The sequence below is a fragment of the Taudactylus pleione genome, unplaced genomic scaffold, assembly GCF_031769625.1.
Source record: "Taudactylus pleione unplaced genomic scaffold, aTauple2 ptg000041l, whole genome shotgun sequence".
NCBI classification, from domain to species: Eukaryota; Metazoa; Chordata; class Amphibia; order Anura; family Myobatrachidae; genus Taudactylus; species Taudactylus pleione.
In genome coordinates this window covers 46,702,105-46,722,874 of record NW_028284443.1, presented here as the reverse complement: position 1 = coordinate 46,722,874, position 20,770 = coordinate 46,702,105, and the positions used below count along the sequence as shown (strand labels likewise).

The 20,770-nt window shown below is 42.8% G+C and overlaps 1 protein-coding gene across 3 annotated transcripts in view; it reads right to left on the bottom strand.

Annotated features, from left to right (window-relative positions):
- ARHGEF7 (Rho guanine nucleotide exchange factor 7) overlaps nucleotides 1-20,770 on the bottom strand; it is a 170,823-nt gene that overhangs the window by 29,828 nt on the left and 120,225 nt on the right. For all 3 annotated transcript variants that reach the window (XM_088458453.1, XM_088458462.1, XM_088458469.1), the window contains exons 11-15: nucleotides 9,405-9,464; nucleotides 8,148-8,294; nucleotides 3,146-3,232; nucleotides 1,584-1,662; nucleotides 57-196 (exon numbers count right to left, since the gene is read on the bottom strand). In XM_088458453.1, coding sequence (XP_088314579.1) covers nucleotides 57-196; nucleotides 1,584-1,662; nucleotides 3,146-3,232; nucleotides 8,148-8,294; nucleotides 9,405-9,464 — 513 coding nt within the window. The remainder of the gene's footprint in view (nucleotides 1-56; nucleotides 197-1,583; nucleotides 1,663-3,145; nucleotides 3,233-8,147; nucleotides 8,295-9,404; nucleotides 9,465-20,770) is intronic.

The window sequence follows — 20,770 nt, the reverse complement described above, 5'->3', positions numbered from 1 at the left end:
ACACATTTGTATATATACAATAACTATTACTGAAAGGTGAAGGAATTGGCTCTTACAGTGTGACAGGGTACAGAATGAGGCTTTATTGTAGGGTTGGTCAGAGCTGTGAATTTAGTTTGTTTATGTAGATGGTCCACCCATTCTTGTAGATCTTGGTGGTTATTGCAGGACACAATTATCCTTTCGATCATGTTTCCTACAAATAATTGAAAAAATTAGCATCTTTAATTGCTTCACAATGTCTTACAATCAATGCAGACAAAAAAAAAAAAAAAAATACATGTCAGACATTACAGTACATACATAATGGAAAGCTAGTGTGATATGGGTTTGCAACCGTGCATATTTTAGCTCTAGTTAGAAAGACAATCAATGCTGTCTGCTACACATATGCAAATAAAGCTTATGGGGCAGATTCAAAGAGCGGGAAAATTCTGCCAAACCGGAAATTGGCTACAAAGTTCTGTCGGATCCTCATGCATTACCATAAAGAGAGTTATCTGGGCAGGATAAACTCACTAATTTTTGCTAGCACAACAGAGTGGAGATCAGAAGCGAATAAAGCACAGGTTCTCAAACCCAATCCTCATAACCCCAAACAGTGCATGTTTTGCACGTCTCCTCACATAATTACTAGTGAAATAGTTAGCTGCACCTGTGGATCTTTTAAGACGTGTCAGTGAGTAATGAATACACCTGTGTACCTGCTGGGTGACCTGGAAAAAGTGAACTTTGTGGAGTCCTGAAAACCGAGTTTGAGAACCGCTGGAATAAAGTTTCCCTCATGTCCCTATAAATACTAAGGGGTCTATTTACTAAGCAGTGTTAGGAGACAGAGTGAAAAGTGATAAGGTGCCAGCCAATCAGCTCCTAACTACCATGTCACAGGCTGTGTTTGAAAAATGACAGTTGGGAGCTGATTGGCTGGCACCTTATCACTTTTCACTCTGTCTTCTAACACTGCTTAGTAAATAGACCCCTCAATGTCAGTCATACTCTATAAATGCTGCCTTCAGTGTTCCTAAAGATCGATGTTCAAGTGACAGGAAGTTTGTACCACCTGCTATGTATGTGTAAATGAATCATAACCATAGTCCCCTCAAGAAGAAATACAGATGCAGCATACAATACAAATATTAAAAGGAAAATGGTTTAGAAGAAATGTATAACACAACAGTCTGTAAATTAAATTGTAATCTTAATATTTAAGTCAGGCTTGCCTACCTTCCCGATTTGGTCGGGAGCCTCCCAAATATCGGGTGCCGCTCCCGACCCCCGGAAAGGCAGGCAAGCCTCCCGGCTGCCGCCTGCACCCCCGACTACAGCTAGAAACCCCTGCAGCGGGGGGGCTCGATAATGCGATTTGTGCTGAATCACATCATCATGTCTCTGCCCCTGCTTCACAATGCCTTTTTTCAGCATTGTGAAGAGGGGGCGTGGCCACGATGACGCGATCGTGCAGTCACGCCCCTGGCCCTGCCCCCAAAACAACGGCATCATAGCCCGGCCACGCCCCCCGCTGAATGTTGGCAAGTATGATTTAAGTATGATCAAGGCAATTAGGTTCCAATGAGAGATATTACCAGCAATTTCATAGGCATTCTTGTGGTTTTCATTGTCTTCTAGCTTTGTGATGCATGTCCCTGTCAATGGAAGTTTCCCCTGAGTGAAAGGAACACAATGACTATTATTACTACATTAAAACCACTTCTACAAATGCTCTCAAATCTATGAAATTTAAAAGGGCAAAATTAAGTCACAATAAAAGAGTAAAAGGGTTACATATACTGTATGAAACTCTCAGAGAGCCTAGAGCTGAGACCAAAGATCTAGCTAAATGTTCAGCATATACACCTCCAAGATCTAAGTCAGGCCTGGTCAACCAGCTATTGTGAACCTACAAGTCTAAGCATGCTTTACCAGCTGATCGGTGAGGGTATTCTGGGACTTGTAATTCACAACAGCTGGAGAGGCACGGGCTGGCCAGGTCTGATCTAAAGTGTAAACATATTTGGGACTTTGGCCTGCATTCTACTGCATTTTGTCAAGTAGCTCCTTACAGTAATCAGTAATCATGAGGAACAATGTCAGCGCACCGAACTTACAATTAGTGACAAGGCTATGAAGTTTATGAAGTATTTGGGAGGTGGTGAGAAAGATTACTAGCAAGAATGCCTGGCCACAGGCATTCAGTTTTTGTAAACAAGCCCAAGGCAGGAGAAGGAAAGACCATGTACACCAGAAACATGCTCACTAAAGATGAGGGAATCAGTTACCGAAAGAAAAATAACCCAATGCAGTCAGGTGTGTCAGGGTGGGTGCCCTGTGGACCCTATTGGCCTAGAAGAAAAGGAGTTATCTAGATTTCAACGAATCAGAAAGACAAATCATGCATAATATGTGCAAATCGCGAGTGTCCACTCAGGATAACTATGCCTATGTGCGTACCCCGCAGGTCGTACGTCGTATCTTCAGATCTTGCCTACAGCAGGCAAGATCTGCCAATCTCGTACACGATGTACTGGAAATCGTTAAGGACGCACGATAGATCGTTGTTCAGATTGGACACTTTTTAGCACCATATCGTGTCATGGAGTGCTGGGGAGCTGCCCGAGAGAGTTCAAGGGAAATCTTTCACGATATGAGATACGATATGAGAACACAGCGTCTAGTGTGTAGGCACCTTAAGACTAATTGAATTTTTTTTTATGTGATACTGGAGATGATTTATATTTATGGCTCACCGAAGCTGCCATAAGAAATAGAAAAGTCTGACTGTTTTTGTTCCAAGAACAAGGTTTTCCCATACATTGCGATTTTACGCAGATTCTGTATTACTGCCTTTTCTATGAATTGAAGGATGTTAGAGATACTTTTTATAGGGGCTCTTTTGAGCACTGGGAGAAAACACCCAATCTCTACACGTTATCATTATGGCTTATTTGTGAAGCCCGTTCTCACTCCTTGGCTGCATGCTCAACACCATCACTTTTATATACACTTTTTTTTCTAACTGGTGCCAGTCAGATATACTCCTCCTAGGAAACAAGGTCTAGCATAGGTCTTTCCCTGTGCCAAGTAAATTAAGCATGGTAGATTCTGACGTTACAGTACATCTTTAAATTAAAAAATCCATGGACTTTACCTGGTATATAAAACCACTCATCCTTGGGCTGGCAGACAACATTAACAGCACATTAGGAAAAAGCAGGAGATACCGCTCATTCTTTTCCTTAGGGAAGGAAAGAAAAAAAAAAAGGTTATTTACATATTATATAATATTCCTGGTTATTATAACGACACAATACATACTCTACCAGACACTGAGACCTTGGTAAATCCTAGAACAGCCAATCGTATACAAATCTGCAGTAATTGCCGAAAACGGGAAAATTTGTGCCACCTAATACTGGTGTATTTTTCTTTTAAGTACACTGCATTTAATAGAGTTATTTTGAAGACAACAAACTATGAAATGCATGCCTGCCAGACAAATTGTATAACTGAATACTACAAAAATGCATGTGTATGCTCCCAGCCTGGTGCTTTTATTCTGCACCCCCCACATTAGTGCAATCTTTAAATATTATATTAACTCCCTAGTGGAGTTAAAGTGTGGATTTGGCTCATCTGGGTATGAAGAGGTGTTTCTTCTATTCTCTACTTTGGACAATTTATTTGGACTGCTTGTTGGACCTTCCTGGTGATTTTTTTTTTTTTTATTAGACTATTTCTGAAAAACAGTCTCTGTTACACCGGATGTGGTTGTACAGCAACTGGCCTTCTTAGTACACAGATAAGCCAGTTCTCTAATTTTACCTGTGTGTACTAACCTTGTGTTATTTGTTTGAGCTTTGTTGATTAAAATAGTGTTTGTTATAGTACTATATGGAGCTATTTTCTCCTTTTTCAGGAGTTCCAACACATAGTGGAAACCCTCCAAGGTAACAAAAAAAAATAAAAATTTCAAAAGACAAACAGATAAGCGGATATATACATTTTCTGGAACATTTTCTATATATGTGCTCATTTTGTCAAGTCTATACATATCACACTTTTGTGCTGTCCTCTTGTTTTATATATGCACGCATTGGCGATCAAACAAAGTTTTCATATCGGACAGCACCTAAAGATCCCTACAACTCCTGAACCCACACACCGCATTAAACAACAAATAAGCTTGGTTATTTCAGCACTTAGTACGCAAGAACTTGTCATATATAAGTCACCTAATATCCTAAATTACTACACAATTAGGACTGCAGCCATCTTATACACACTAAGGGAGTGCAACCCTGCAAAATACTCTTATTTTTCTTAATTTGTTAATTATCAAAGCGATTCACCACATTGTTGTTCATTGTCATTGTTTGATGTTTACGAAGAATGACAACATTTAGCGTCACTAATCCTTTCCAGTGGCAGCTTAAGTCTCCCTCTATAATAAAATAAATATATATATATAAAAATATATATATATATATATATATATATATATATATATATATATATATATATATATATAATCTATATATCTATATATATTCGTTGCAACAAAGCAGAGTTCACTCACCAGGGCTTCTCTTTAAAGTCTTTTTCAAGACAGCACCAGCAACCAGGTCTTGTCCTGTTCACTGGTGGTGTCTTGAAAAAGACCGCGTTTGTGCGGTTGAAACGTCGACCTCCCTGATTATTGCACTGATGTGACGAATAAAGTAGGTGTTTTTACACTTTAAAGAGAAGCCCTGGTGAGTGAACTTTGCTCTGTTGCAACGATTATGGATATGGATTTGCTGCTTGTATAGTACCAATGGGTTGTCACCCCAGGCAAAGCTTACGTTGAAACACACAGTGTGTGCTGGCTGCCACTTTAAAATATACTGTATATATAAATATATCAACATACACACACTTTTGGTTTGCAGACCATGCTCTGTAAACTCTATAGGCTGCTGTACGTGAAAATCCAATCAGATTACCAGTTTCTGAGATACTCAATCAACTGTCTAACATCAACGATCATTCCATGACAGTCACTTAGATCACATTTTCCCTGAATAAAACAGAACCTCCAGAATGTGTCTATGCTTTTGTGCATTGAGATAGTGATACAGAATTTGTTGATTAGATGTTTGTATTAACAAGCAAGTACGTATGCCTTTGCTAAAAGTCTGTCCAAAAGGTCAGATTAAACACACTGGTTTTCACTTTGAATATGGATAATACTATTAATTCTACTACTGTTCCTACTTAGCAGAATTTATTGTGCTCCCCACAACTTATTTCTGGAAGCGGTGAGCAACTGTTTTTCTCTACATATATACACAAAAACATAAATATATAAATATGTATACTAGCTGTCAAGTAAACACACACCCAGCACACTAAAGGGCCGTATTCAATTAGTTTCGCACCAGCGATACTTTTTGCCTACATCGTGTGTTTAGCATGCGGAAAAGTAGCGGGGCGCACTCCCGCTATTTGCCGTAATCAATTAGAAAGGACGCGAAAACGGCACCTGGCGAAACTCAAACAGGCGAAAAGTCCTGTAAAAAATGGGGAACTCAGCCTGACACCCCCCAAAAGATGCACTAACATTGGGTATCACTATAGATGTCCCCGATTAGCCCTAATGAAGGTATTTGGGGTACTTAAGTTGTGACAATTAGTGTCAAAAAGCGCATTAACACAAGTGGTGAAGAATAGCATTAAGTAGTATTTTTTTGTGAAAATAACTACTCCCAGCAAATTTGGGGTACTTGAAAATGGGTGCTAGCATATTTTTAAGTTGCTAGAGTGAAGTTTTAAATGATGTAAAAAATCCACCTGCTGCAAACACCTGCCCCATACTTGGGAACCCCCAGAAGTCTATTTCGCTAGTTTTTAAGTTTGTCCCCCAACTTTGAACATTTTTACCCCCAAAATGAAAGTACTATTTTTGGGGTGTTCTAAAGTGATTTTTTTTTTCACAGTTTATCTTTGGGAGACTGCCTCAAGGGTGCAGGGGGGTTCCTCGAAGTTTGCTCCCCAAAACCACATTTCTGCACTTTTTTCCACCTGCTATTTATAGGCGAAACTTTTCCGCCGATTACATTGCATTGACTTTTCGCGTATGCAAAAAAAGTCTTTGGAATTGAATACAGTGGAAACTTTCCGCCTGGTGAAATGACGTCATCCACGATACTTTTCACCTCTAAATTGAAAACGGCTCTAAAAGTGGGACGCATTTCCTGGATTTGGAACATAAAAAAAAAAAAAAAAAAAACACTATTGCAAAATGTCCCACATTTAGGTGAAGCACAATCTACTTCATTAGGAAGGACAGCATACCAAAAAATACTTGTAAATTATGCCCCCACCTCAAAAGAAAAGGCGACAAAGTTCTAATCCTAACCTGTGTGGGTGTGCTGTGTGACAGTGCTATGAGTTAGCTGCCAGCAGAGCCGTAGCTAGACTTTTTGGTGCCCTGTGCCAGAAAGAGCATTGGCGCCCCCCTCATTTTTTAAAGGGACATAATGCACCCAAAAAAGGGGAATAGCCTCATGGGGAAGGGCCAGGGAAGAGATAGGGGAGGCCAGGAGATGCTGGGGATGAAATAAGAGGAAGCTACAAGTGAGAATGATAAGAAACAGAAATTTGACAGACCCAAACAGCGCCCCCTGACCTGTGGTGCCCTGTGCGATGGCACCGGGCGCACTACCCTAGCTACGGCCCTGGCTGCCAGTGTTATTTGTCCCGCAAGTGCCTCCTGCTTGCAGTGTGATCTATAGATTACTTATCACATAGCATATTTATTATTTACCCAGCTCGGCTGTTTACCTTTACTTAAAGCAAAACTTTGAAAACACTGTAATTAACTATATAGGACTTGGTACACTGTTTAGAATACATTAGTTTATTTTTCCCACAATACTGTATATAACACATTTGGAGGAATTCAATTCTCTTTGAAGGGCTAATTCTTAGTTAGCCGCATTTGTGTCCATGTGTGCATCTTTTGGCGATTGAACATCTACAACTTTACACAGATGCTGCTCCAAAGCCCCGGTGTAAGTTGATGTGCCCGAATGTTCAAGGACCGAGATGCCCATCTGCAGCGTTAATAGATGCTAAGCAGCGCCGTAACTAGCGCTTCTGGGACCCAGCCCCACGTGACATCTTGTGGAAGGGGAGTGGCCACAATCGCCGGTGATTACAGCAATGTCCATTCTCACGATGCTCCGGTGAGCTGTAAGGGTAGCGGTGTGAATGTCTGAAGCGTCCGAAGGACACTCCAGGCGCACTGCTGCAGAGATTCTGGCTGCAGGGAACCCTGCCGGCCAAAAGCAAGGATAGTGGGTGAGAGCTGGTGCGGCCGCATACCCCCGATGTGGAGATACTAATTGGTGCATCTTTAGACGCACCATCAATACTTGCAAACAGCCCTATGGCAGGTGCAGTTTAACCGTCCTAGTATAGCTTCCTATATGAGCAGTTGAGAGTCTCTGTACGCAATCCTCCTCTAGCAACACCCCTACAACACTCCCTTATCTCGCCCATAAGATGTACCCTCTCCGTGTGTACACTAAGCCACCTCCCTGACACACCAATACATTTAAGACATTTCTGAGACTGTGCGCCTCCCATGCTCCTCAAACACAAGTTGGACATTCGCAGTGCGTGCAACTTAGAATCAGTCCCTTGGTGTGATCACCACCACCACCACCACACATTACCAAAAACGGAATTCACATTAGGTATTCTTATTATGAAAACCACACAATGTGCAGATATTATAAATGCTGGAGTGTACAACATACAGTAGTAAATCACTGTGATCAAATGAGGATTTTCCTTCCAAGTTTCAGATGTTGATGTATAGACTTTCCCTCACTGTACACAGCTGTTTCCATGGGGTCTATTTATCAAGCAGTGAAAAGTGTGGAGAAGTGGACCAGTGGAGAAGTTGCCCATAGCAGCCAATCAGCTTTGAAGTAGCATTTATCAAGTACAGTCTATAAAATAATAGGTAGGAGCTGATTGGTTGCTCTGGGCAACTTCTCCACACTTTTCACTGCTTGATAAATAGACCCCCATGTTCATTTACCTCAGTTCAACAAACAGATTTGTTTTAAATGTTACTTCATGTAGTGTAAAAAGTTGATTACCTCGCTTCCTGCACACTGTATCATTACTTGGGACATATAAATGACTGAACCCAATGTCTTGATGTCTTCCCCTTCCCAGCCGCGAATGGCCTCATTCAGAATCTGTAACTCCAATTCCTTTCTTTTTCTCACTTCTTGGCACTGTGCCTGTAAGTATACAAAGAGTCAGTCACTGTTCATTCTTCCCAATAATTGTTCCCACCAACTATCATATGAATAAGAGCTGTAAAGAAAAGTTGGCAATGTGACTGCTGTACAAGCAGGGCACAGGTATAGAAGTGGTTTACAACAGTATAACTCCTCAGACTTCTACATGCTCTACAAGCTTTTTTGAAAAATAAATTAAATATCAGCTTAAAATAAATCATTGCTGTATGTAAACCAGTCAGTGTCTTCTGCCTCTCTGGACTAGAGATATACACAATACAAATTTTTATTTAATTGGGTGGTTATCGCCATTTCTGAACCACTGAATTCCAAATGTATAAATCTGCAAGACTAAGGGGCTATGTATCAAGCTATTTTTTTACTTAAAAGTATGCAGAAACTGCAATTTCTGCATACATTTTATGTATTGTTCTTATGTACTAAAAAGCACAATGCAGGAGTTTTCACAGAAATATCCAGCATTTGCTATTTAGCGATGTAGATTGCAGTCCCCATTATTAATAATGGGGACTACGATCTGACCCCTATGTACTAAACTCCAAAAAGCAAAGCTTTTCAGAGTTTAGCCCCTGTAGTTTACACCATCTTCAAATGGTGTAAAATCAGTATAAGCCTATGGAGGATCCAGGGGCAGGAGAGAGATATTTTGGTGTCTCTCCACAGCCCCCAGCCAGCTCCGGAAGCTGACACTGTGAAATACTTCTCCTAAATGCAGGGGATATAACTAGCAAGGACAGAGATTACCGTAACTGCTGTTCCTGCGAGTTCCCCTTGTACATAGCTGGGATATTTTTATTAAAAATGAAAATATCCCCTTCGAGATGGATACATAATAATCGCGGCAGTACCACGATTATTAGTACATAGACCCCTGGTCATCAGAACAGATTTTCCGGTATGAGTAAAATGCACTATAACTGGGACTTCTCATTGCATGAATACAGTATACAGTGGGGAGAGAAGGGTTACTTAAATCTCTCATTCGCTTGATTATTTTCAGCTCTCTCCAAGTTGGACAGTGGGTAGGACTATAAACAGTGGATTCCTTAAACAAAAAATGCTAGATTCAAACATTAAAAAGATGTGTACCGAAAGGTTTTTGAAAGCAGTCATGGATTTCTGGATATCTGGTCTATCTGGGTGATAATCCTGAAAACAAAAACACAAGATAGTTTATTTAATGCTCCAATGGTTTTACAGTCTGTAAAATGTATGCATTTTATTACAGAACATTTTCAAAATAAGTCCTAAAATCATGAGGGATTAAATAAAAAGCTCACCTGTGAAATGTGAGTTTGCGAGATAAATGGATGTTATTGAAAGTCCCATTACTACAAATAAGGACTTTATGACATTACTACCAGTTAGCCACAGAAAACTGGAATGAGTAGTCAGTCAGTATACAGAAGGAGACCTTTATGAAAAATATGAGGGTTATATAGTTATTTAAATAATGAAATTAAAAAAAAAAAAAATGTATTCAGGGGAGAAAATAAATATTAATATGAGATTAATTAGCAATTAGAAAAACCTGGGTTATAATAAACATTTGAAAAGATAGACAAATATTTAGCAAGGAAACACCTCTTAAATAACACCGGTCAACAAAAAATTTTTTTTATTTTTTTAGTATTTATTTTAATGACTATTTTCTGATTCTCTAGATCGAAAATTAACCAAAACCTTAGTTTATTTTTGAAAAACTTTGCTTTTGTCCCTTTTACAATGATATATAAATATTAAAGTTTTTGAATGACCATATAAGGAGAAGCATGTTTTAGTAAGTAAGGGAGGGGACGAGCGGGGGGAAAGCAAATGGTATTCTGACCCTCATTACACATAAGCAGTGTGTAACTATTAAGATAGCTAAACCATGTCCATCTCTCAGTGCACAGATGATATTATTTCTGGAACTGTAAACCTTTTATTAATACATACTTGAATGAATGTCTATATAATATAGCTGTATTTCTGCAGAATAGATCACTGTACATGTAACAAATAAGAGAATAAACAGTGCACGGTAAGAAGATATAAGTCTCTGGGGTAGAGGAGACTTAACACAGCCTGTCAGCAACTCATGCACAGATTAACTGAGTAGTAACAAAAAAATTAGGATCTAACCCTTTGACCTGTCATATGGCAAAAGGCAGCTAAGCATAGACAAACAAATGCAGATCTGTACAGAACAGAGTAGACTTAACTAGCAGAGTGCAGAACATTAACTTGTCACATGAGATCACTAACAAGACAATATGATATTTGTGAAGCTAGGTCCAAAAATGGCCTCAAGAAGTTGTAAACACGCTGTAGACTCATTTTGCTATATTTGTGGCAAATTTATCAAAACAAGAGATAAAAAAAAAAAATTTGCTTTGACTACGAATTTAAAGCTTTGTGAAGCCTATGAAGCTTATTTTAAACTACCCATTTGAAGTCCAGATAAAAACTGGGCGCCTCATTTCTCATGTAAGTAGACACAATACATCTTTTAAGACAATTTAAACTATCATTTTTAATATTTTTCCATTGCTTATGATAGTTTTTTTTTTATTTTTAGCCTGGTATCGGGGAGAAAATTTTTTTTATGAGGTTTGCAGTGCCAAGAATATGGAGGGAACCCACTGATCATTTTCAAGATTACTATTTTTGTATAGTCAACAGAAGTGTCGGGCTGGCAAAAATGCCAAAAATAGGATTTTTGGGTACTTACCGTTGAATCCATTTCTTTGAGTCAGGCTGGGGGACACTGGACCATGGGTTGTAGGTGGGAAGGCGTGGATTTGGCACTAACACTGAAATCTATAACTCCTCCCCTCTGCAATCCCTGACTTCAGTACAACTTCAAAAGTGCCTGGTAAGGAGAAGCAATACTCAGTGACACTGTCACTCCGAAAAATAAAAATTAAATTGACAGCCAATATGATCCAAAATCATTACTCATACTCAATACCGCTGAGCGTGAGGGAGGGAGCGCAGTTTCCCCCAGCCTGACTCAGAGAAAAGAGTTCAACGGTAAGTACCCAAAAATCCTATTTTCTCTTTCGTCTGGGCTGGGGGGACACTGAACCATGGGATGTTCAAAAGCCGCCCCCATGGGAGGGAACACTCAGATTGCCCGACCAGAGAACTGTACGCCCAAAATGGGCGTCCCCGGAGGCAAAAACATGAAACCTGTACAACCGCACAAACGTGTGGACAGAGGACCAGGTAGCTGCGCGACAAACCTGTTCAGCCGAGGCCCCGTGATGCGCCGCCACGGCCCTAGTGGAATGAGCCAACACCTTAGCTGGTGCAGGGCGCCCCGCCTCTGAATAAGCCCTTGAAATCACTGAGCGGATGATGCAATGGTCTGCTTTGTGGCTGGCCTGCCCCATTTGTGGGCGTTGTAGAGAACAAATAGAGAGTCCGTCTTACATAAGATCAAAGTTCTGTCTAAATAAATGTGTAGGGCCCGGACAACATCCAACAGAGATAGATCGTCCTGGTCCAGAGGACTCTGAAGATGAGAAAACAGGAATAACAATCTCCAGGTGTAAGTGGAAAGATGAAACCACTTCGGTTGAAAAGAAGGAACCGTCCTGAGCACAGCCCTATCGTCATGAAAAACAAGAAAAGGTGGTTTGCAGGACAAGGCCCCCAACTCAGAGACCTGCCGAGCCGAGGCAATGACAATAAGAAAAAACACTTTCCACGTTACGAACCGAAGGTCCACTGATTCCAAAGGTTCAAACGGAGCCTGCTTTAGAGCCGACAGAACTAGGGACAAATCCCATGGCGCTACTGGTGGTTGAACCGGAGGCTGTATTCTCAAGACCCCTTGTAAAAAAGTCTGCACCTCTGGGAGGAGAGCCAGACGCTGCTGAAAGTAAATGGAGAGAGCCGAAATCTGTAACTTCAAAGATTGAAGCCATAAGCCGGACTCCAGACCGCCCTCCAGAAATGCTAAAAAACTTGTCAGGCAGAACAGGGCAGTATGTACTCCCTGCTGCTCACACCACACAATATAGATTTTCCAAAACCCGTGGTAGTTCTGCACACAAACCTGCTTCTGCGTCCAGAGCATGGTCCTGATCACTGGAGGGGAAAACCCCTGGCCTTCAAGAGCCTGGTCTCAACAACCAGGCTATTAGAGCCAACTGAGGTAGGCCCTCGTGACAGAATGGTCCCTGTAGCAGAAGATCTGGATGCAGAGGCAGACTCCAACCCGGCCCTGCGGCTAGCCTGAGAACCGTGGCAAACCATGACCGGCGCGGCCAGTTTGGAGCCCCTAGGATGACTGAAACCTGCTGCTCCCTGACTCGACGGAGTACTCTTGGTAACATGGGAATTGGAGGAAAAATGTAGGCTAGGCGGAAGTTCCAGGGAACTGTCATGGCATCCACTGCAAATGCCAAAAGATCTCTGGACAAAATCGAGGGACCTTGCAATTGTGGCAAGACGCCATCCGGTCCACCTCCGGCAGCCCCCATCTCTGGACCAGCTGCTGGAAAACCTCCGGGTAGAGAGACCACTCCCCTGGCAGGAACGTAGTCCTGCTGAGGTAGTCTGCCTCCAAATTCTCCACCCCCGGTATGAAGACTGCTGAAATTGCCGGAAGGAACGTCTCCGCCCAAGAGAGAATGAGACTTGCCTCTGCCATGGCAAGTGCGCTTTTGGTTCCAAATGCCACTGCTGTGGTGTTGTCTGAATGGATCCTCACTGGTCAGCCCGCCAAGAGGGCCTGAGCCCCGTACAGTGGGCCTGATTCAGACCCGTTCGTAAGCGTCCGCACGCTCGCTCTGAGCGATGGTCGCACAACTGCGCATGCGTATGGTTCTCAATGCGCATGCGCAAACCAGTCATTGCGGTCGGAAATCGTGCGCTCGTAAAACACAGAGAGGCTGCTATTTTGAGTGACAGAATGTGCAGTTTGTGGGTGGTAACAGGGGAAGGTACTTGAAAACGGGGGAGTGGTTGTGCGAACGCAGGAGTGCCCAACGGTCAAAAGGGCGTTTAATGGGAGTGCATAATTAGCAAAGGAGCATCATCGATCATGTCACTTGGTTGTCTTTTAGCCTGCACCTTTCGCAGTGATTACGGGAAGTAATTCCAACCTCAAGCGCTGCGAGCAGTTCAGATGCCGTTCGATGTTCCCGATTAATCTAATAAAAACAGGAGATGATGTAATTTGCGAACAGCAAAGGGGCGTCTTAAAAAAATAGCTAGCGCATTTAGCGGACGCTCGCACAGACAGAGGCGTCCTCACAACGCAAAGAGCAAGCGCTCAATTTAAATATCCAGCCCCTTTTTGAGAGCGAGCAGCCGCAAATAGCGTCCGGGTCTGAATCAGGCCCAGTGCCCGGATAAATTGCCCGGAGCTCCAGCATATTTATTGGGAAACCTCTCTCTCATGACGACCAGGGCCCCTGAAGACAGAGGTTCTCCGTCACAGCTCCCTAACCTCTGAGACTTGCATCTGTGGTGACAATAATCCAGGTGGGAGTCACCAGGGACCGACCCTGGAGAAGGTGATCAGTAATCAGCCACCAGCGAAGTGACTGAAGAGTGCTGTCTGACAGAACCAGCAACTGAGAAGAAAGGTCGTCTGAGTGGCCCGTCCAATTCCGGAGAATCTCCCACTGGAGAATCCGTGAATGGAAGCGGCTGTACTGGATGGTCTCGAAGGTAGAGACCATCGCGCCTAGTAACCTCATGCCCAGCCAAACGGATGGCCGAGGGGCAGATAGCACTTTCCTGACTAAGTCCTGAAGGGCCCGGGCTTTGAGTTCAGGCAAGAAAACCCTTTCCAGTGCTGTATCGAAGATGACCCCCACAAACATCAGACGTTGGCACGGCCTGAGGTGACTCTTCTCAAGATTCAGTATCCACCCATGATGCTGTAACACCTGCACCGTGTGATCAAGGTGGATCTGAAGTTGGGCAGCGGAATATGCCTTTACTAGCAAATCGGCCAAATATGGAATCACCGTTATTCCCTCGGAATGCAGTAAGCTTGCCATTGCTGCCATGATCTTTGTGAAGACCCGCGGAGCTGTAGCCAAACCGAACGGCAGAGCCTGGACCTGGTAATGGGCTCTTCCGACCGCGAACCTGAGACTGATGCCCCGCCCAAACCGGTATGTGGAGATATGCATCTCTGATGTCGATAAGACACCACAAACTCGTTTGTCGACATACCCCGGGATCACTGATCGGAGCAACTACATGCTAAACCGATCCACCCACAGGCTGGCATTCAAGGCTCGTAGATTCAAAATCGGCCGATAAGTGCCGTTGGGTTTATGGAATAGGAACAAGTTGGAGAAAAACCTCTACTCCTGTTGAGACTGTGGAACAGGAACTATAACCCCTCTTGAACAGAGGGAACTGATAGCCTGGTTTAAAGCCTGTCTCTTCTCCGGCTCCCTGGGTAATGCTGTAGCGAAGAAATGTTGTGGCGGCTGCCCCCTTAGGTCGATCACATAACCTCAGGAGACAATGGCCCTTACCCAGCATCTACTCCCGAAGCTACCCACCTGTCTCGGAAAAGAAAGAGATGGCCCCCTACCTTCCCTGAGACCGGATGAGCTGAGATCCTGTCAGGTACTCAGCTTCTCAGATGCCCTAGCACCCGGGCGCCTGAATGTGCCAGAGAATCTACCCCGGGGGCAGAACCCCTACTGGAAAAAGAGCATCCTCAGGCCCCCTAACCTCTAATCGTTCCCCCTCCTCAAAAGGAAGAACGGAAGACTCGGAAACGTGAGCCCTTTAGCTTCTGGGGCACCACAGGCAGAAAAGTGCTCCTTCCACCTGTCGCCTGGGATATAATAGTATCAAGCTCAGAACCAAACAGGATGTCTACACAAAAAGGCAGAGACTCTAAAGCGAGTTTAGATTCGGCGTCCGCCTCCCAGGCACGAAGCTAGAGTGCTCTGCGTGCAGCGACTGCCGTGGCTGAGACTCTAGAGGAAATCTGCTCTCCATCTTGTGCAGCCTCACACATATAGTCTGCAGCCGCACGTATCTGTTCCGCCAGTACCAGTAAGTCCTCTCTGGATGAGTCACCGGCATGACCTGCCACTAATTTGCCAGCCCACTTCTCCATGGCTTGAGAGACCCATGCAGATGTCAATAATGGGCAGATAACCACTCCGGCGCCCATAAAAATACTCCTAAGGCATCCCTCCAATTTTTTGTCCAGTGGATTCTTAAAGGAGGCCACCCCTTGGACCGGCAGAGCTGTGTGCTTTACTAAACGAGCCACAGCCGCATACACTCTTGGAGGCATCTCCCACTTAGCGACCTGCTCCTGTGAAAAGGGATGAAGGGCTGCAAACTTTCGAGTAGCAGCATACTTTTTATTTGGGCTCTTCCAGGCTTCCTCTACCAAATCTGAAAGATCCTGAGACACTGGGAAACAAACGACCCTCTTACGCCTCCACTTAAACGGCCCTTCCGCCCTAGCTGAGGCGTCAAGATCCAGGCAGTCCAAAGTCGTACTGCCATAATAAGGTCCTCTACACCCTGACTTGATGCAGAGTCTGAACCTTCCCCTTTGGGCAGAACCTCCTCTTGGAGTTCCCCCTCTTCCTCCCTCTTGGGATCTGACTCCAATAAGACACTGGATGGTGGAGGACGCTTATGCTTAGTTTAGACTCCTCAAAGAGGCCGATACTTCCTCAACCCCTACCGCCGATCGCTCCATGGTACGGACCCAAGGAGGATCAGGACCCTAGTAACCACCCTCTGCAACAATAGGCGGTGAGGGCAAAACAGGCGCTGGCGCTGCATGGGCTAATTCCTCTCTACGGCGGAGCAATGTCACCAGGTCAGAAAGTGAACGGCTCATAGCCTGAGCCCATGCCGGCTCCTCCGTAAGCAGAGTGGCTCCCCCAGCTGACTGTGCACACGTGGGCCCCAGCTGACAGTCCATACACAAAGCCCCTGCATCCAGTTGTCCACAGGGCAATTTAGCCTGACACTGGGCACATGTAAAAAATATAGCCATAGAGGGGTTCTGGCCCTTTGTGGACTTTGTCAATCATTAGAGCACTCCCCTTCCCGCGCTGCCCTGCCGCAGCAGTCAGCCCGGAAAAGAAAACAAAATACAAAAAATATATAACAAGTGGCAATGAATATGCAAACACTCCAAGCAGGCACAAGAACAGATTATAGTAATACTGAAAACTACTTCACTGTACGCTGCAGAGGGAAAGGAGCTTGCTTTGTCCTCCCTCCATGCTGTTCAGGCTTGTGTCCTTTAAAAACCTGTGATCAAACTTCCTGGGAGCCTGCATTTTGCCACTGGAGAGCGAGGGGAACCAGCAGCAATGGCTCCTCCCCCCATCATAGTGAAGCGAGTCTCACTGCTCCTTCCTTCAAGTGTTACTCCCCTCAGAGGGGAAAGCACTTGGACTGCCCCGTATTTACCTACAGCACCTGGTATTCCCAGGTGGTCTCCCATCCAAGTACTAACCAGGCCCAACACTGCATAGCTTCCAAGAACAGCATGTCCAGTGTGGTGTTGCTGTAGGTCTCACCTGCGGTCAGTCTGTAGTCTGCGCTCTCCCCACAGGAGCCGCCGACAAGAAACCCGGCAAGATGGTGCCCGCCATCCAGGACCACGCTGACTGCCTGCACCTCTACCAGGTAACAGCAGCGCGCTATCCCTTGGCCCAGACCGGAGCGTGTGGAATGGGGGAAGCACTCAGCGCCATTTCCCCCTTAGATGCGACTCTCACTGCCGCTTTACACTCCAGCTGTGTGCTGCTATAAGCAGCACACAGTACCTATAGTAAAAAATAAACATAACATTACAAATAAAGGAAAATCCCGAAGTTAATCCAGGGCTGCAGAGCAGGCACTAAACTTACACTGAAGTCAGGGGTTGCAGAGGGGAGGAGTTATAGATTTCAGGGTTAGTGCCAAATCCACGAGTTCCCACCTACAACCCATGGTCCAGTATCCACCAGCCCAGACGAAAGAGAAAAGATTATTTATCCAGGTCTACCTTCAATGTCTGCTCCAGTGCCCCATAGTGAAAATTTTCCTGTACCTTCTCGTCCAGAGCTGAAGGATTCCCAAGTGCCTGCATCACAAACTTCTAGTATAGCTTTGACAGCGAAGACTTTGTGATCAAATCAGTAAGTTGTGAAACACACCTCATTAACTCAAAAGAGCTAAACGACTTCGTTAGAGATCTGAACCTGCCCAAAAGTAAAGCAGAAATCCTAGCTTCTCGGTTGATACAGTGGAATTTGCTTGAAACATATGTTACAATAAGTGCTCAAAGAAAGCGTCATGAAGCATTTTCTTGCTTTTTCACTAAAGAAGACGGACTTTACTATTATAATGATGTGAAGGGCTTGTTTGAAGAAATCGGAATCCCATGCATTCCTTCTGACTGGCGTCTTTTCATAGACAGTTCTACAAAAAGCTTAAAGGCTGTCCTTCTTCACAATGGAAATACATTTCCATCTCTTCCTTTGGCTCATTCGGTAATGCTCAAAGAAAATTACGAGAGTGTGAAAATGGTGCTTGAGAGTTTAAAGTATAAAGAGTACACCTGGCCAGTGATAGGGAATTTTAAGATGGTTGGCTTTCTGAAGGGAATGCGAGGCGGGTATACTAAATATCCTTGCTACCTTTGCTTATGGGACAGTAGAGCAGACACAGCGCATTACCAACAGCACTCATGGCCTAAGCGGATCGAGTTCCAGATAGGAGAACATAATGTCAAATGGGAACCAATTGTGGAGCCTAAACATGTATTGATGCCTCCATTGCTTATAAAATTAGGCCTTATGAAGCAATTCATAAAGGCTCTTTGTCAAGATTCTGAAGCTTTTCAATATTTAAAGAATTTTTTTCCTGTTATCCGAAGCCAAAGTTAAATTTTCGTTGGACCACAAATAAAGAAAATAATGGCCAGTGACGAATTTCTACAGCTACTCAACACTCATGAAAGAAAAGCCTGGGACAGCCTTAAAGCAGAGCTAAGAATTTCAAAGAGCTTATTTCAACTGTGCTTGATAACTTTAAACTCATGGGTTGCAGAATGTCCCTTAAGTGCATATGTTACATGCTCACTTAGACTAATTTAAAGATAACATGGGTGCCTATTCGAAAGAGCAAGGTGAACGTTTTCATCAAGATGTGATGGACTTTTGAACGTCATTATCAGGGACAATACAATGAGAGCATGATGGGGGATTATATTTGGGGGCTAATAAGAGAAAGTCCATACAATCACAAAAGAAATACGAAAAATATTCATTTCTAAACTTTTTTTATATATATATTCTGTTACAGTAGTTTTTTTTTTTTTTAAAATTGTAAATAAAAGTAATTCTAAAGTAATTCAAATTCATAACAAAAGTTTGTTTGATTTTTATATACAATAAATGTATGAAAATAGAGAAATTTCATTCTGATAGCTACAAAAGCAAACTTTTTCGGGTAAAACTATTTTTTCTTTAATTAGTAATGCGGAAGAAATAAAAATCAGATACGCAGAACCCAGATTCAAAATTCGTGTTGAACGGTGTAATCAGAGCTATAACAACAACTGTAGCCATATGAGTAGCATACATTTCAACACATAAGCCTCATGCACAGGCCAATTTTAGGAATGTTAATTGATTTCAATGTAAAAATTTAAGTAAAAGGAGATCTGGACAGCTATTTTGTGATGAAACACAAATCAAGACAAGTCCTGATAGAGGATACAATCTCCTAAAGATTACTACGTATTACATATGGCAAATGGAGGGACATAAAATGTCTAACTCAGAAGTTACTATATTTATATATCATAATGGGTTTGAGCTATTTTGAAGCTAAAATAAATGCTATACACATTAGTCATAAAAAGGACCACTGTCAAAATTGAAAATAAAAAAAAAGTGTAAACACTTGAATGGTGTAAAATCACAATAAAGAATAAAGACTCATAAGTAAATATGAGAAAAATACACAATTAAAATCACCACCTGTTCATTGTGTAACAAGATTTAGATTTGGAATCCTATTTTCCATTCTTTTCACACATATTGTTCTATCTTTGTAATTAGCTGAATTATATTTGAAACAACTCTACGGAAACAGGGAGTTTGAAATAAATTATATATTTTAAAGAAATTGTTACAATTTTAAAGTGCACTGCAACAGAGAGAATCCTCTCTTCGAATTGCTGTGTGTAAATGCTTAGAGGATGTTCTGGATGTTGGTGCATTGGAAACAGATATTGTAACTTACTCATTGCTTGGGAAATTTTGAAGGGCACAAGGCCGTCTTGCAAGACAGTGTCATCAGACTGCAGGGTATCAATGCCATTTTAGCAGTTTTTATCTTGCCCCCTTAAACATTTTCCAGGAAGTAATACTGGAAGGGTCATTCCATATGAAGTGGACCAGGAGCCCCACCTGACCATCTCCAAATGCGAGATAATTTTAAATGAAGGATGGCATATATGTCAGACTAAAGCTGGGTACACAGACGATTTCTTGGATGATATGCACAAATCCGACGGATCGGGCCTATATATTGTCAAAATAGTCTAGTGTGTACCCTCTAGGTCGGCTGTTACGCGCTCCCATTTGGTCGTCAGCCACATCGCCAGGTTGTCCCTACATGCAGGCCAACCTGACGATGCGGCTGACGAATGCAGCAGTATGCAGCAGGGGCCGACATATTGGGCGGTCAGGAACCGGATAGTCTAATGTGTACGGGCCGTCTGATATGTCAGCCTGTTGGCGGGGGGTCACCAGTCGCATTGTAGGGTACACATTGTTTAATGTGTACCCAGCTTAACTTTGAGAGCATTTTAGTTGACAGTACGCAATAGTAGCAAACCACTCACCCCCACTTTGAGGGTCATAGTTTTGCCACGGTTGAATATTGTGAACTAATATTTGGCGTGGACGACCTTCAAAACTGGTCCACTTGACATAGATTGATCCTGTAGACTAAGTATGTTAACAGTCTCCATGCCAGTACAAAAAGAGAGAACTCCATCATTCATGATGTAAAAATGTAACAGGCTGATAACCTTTTTAAAACTGTATAACGCACATTCCATGGATGACTTTTATAGTCAAGTGCTTTGATAGTTGTAGTGTTTGATGGACATTACCCAGTTCATTAACTCTACACAACAACTATAGATTATCAATAGCATAAATAGGTTTATCCAGTACTGGATGACGCAACTGGATTTCAATTATATGTAATTTGTCAGTTTATGGTATTTTACATATCTACCAAATTCTGTGCCATATCAATGCGTCTTATGAATTTGTAATCTTGGAAAACAAACAGAAATGTAATCATATTTTTAATTTTGGTAATATAAGGCTATGTATACATCTGCCTTAAAATTCTGCATCCAATCAGAGTTTCTAACATTAGTTAAGTGTCTGTAAACATATACACAAATACAAATCATTGTACCACGTATGTGAGGCAGTACATAT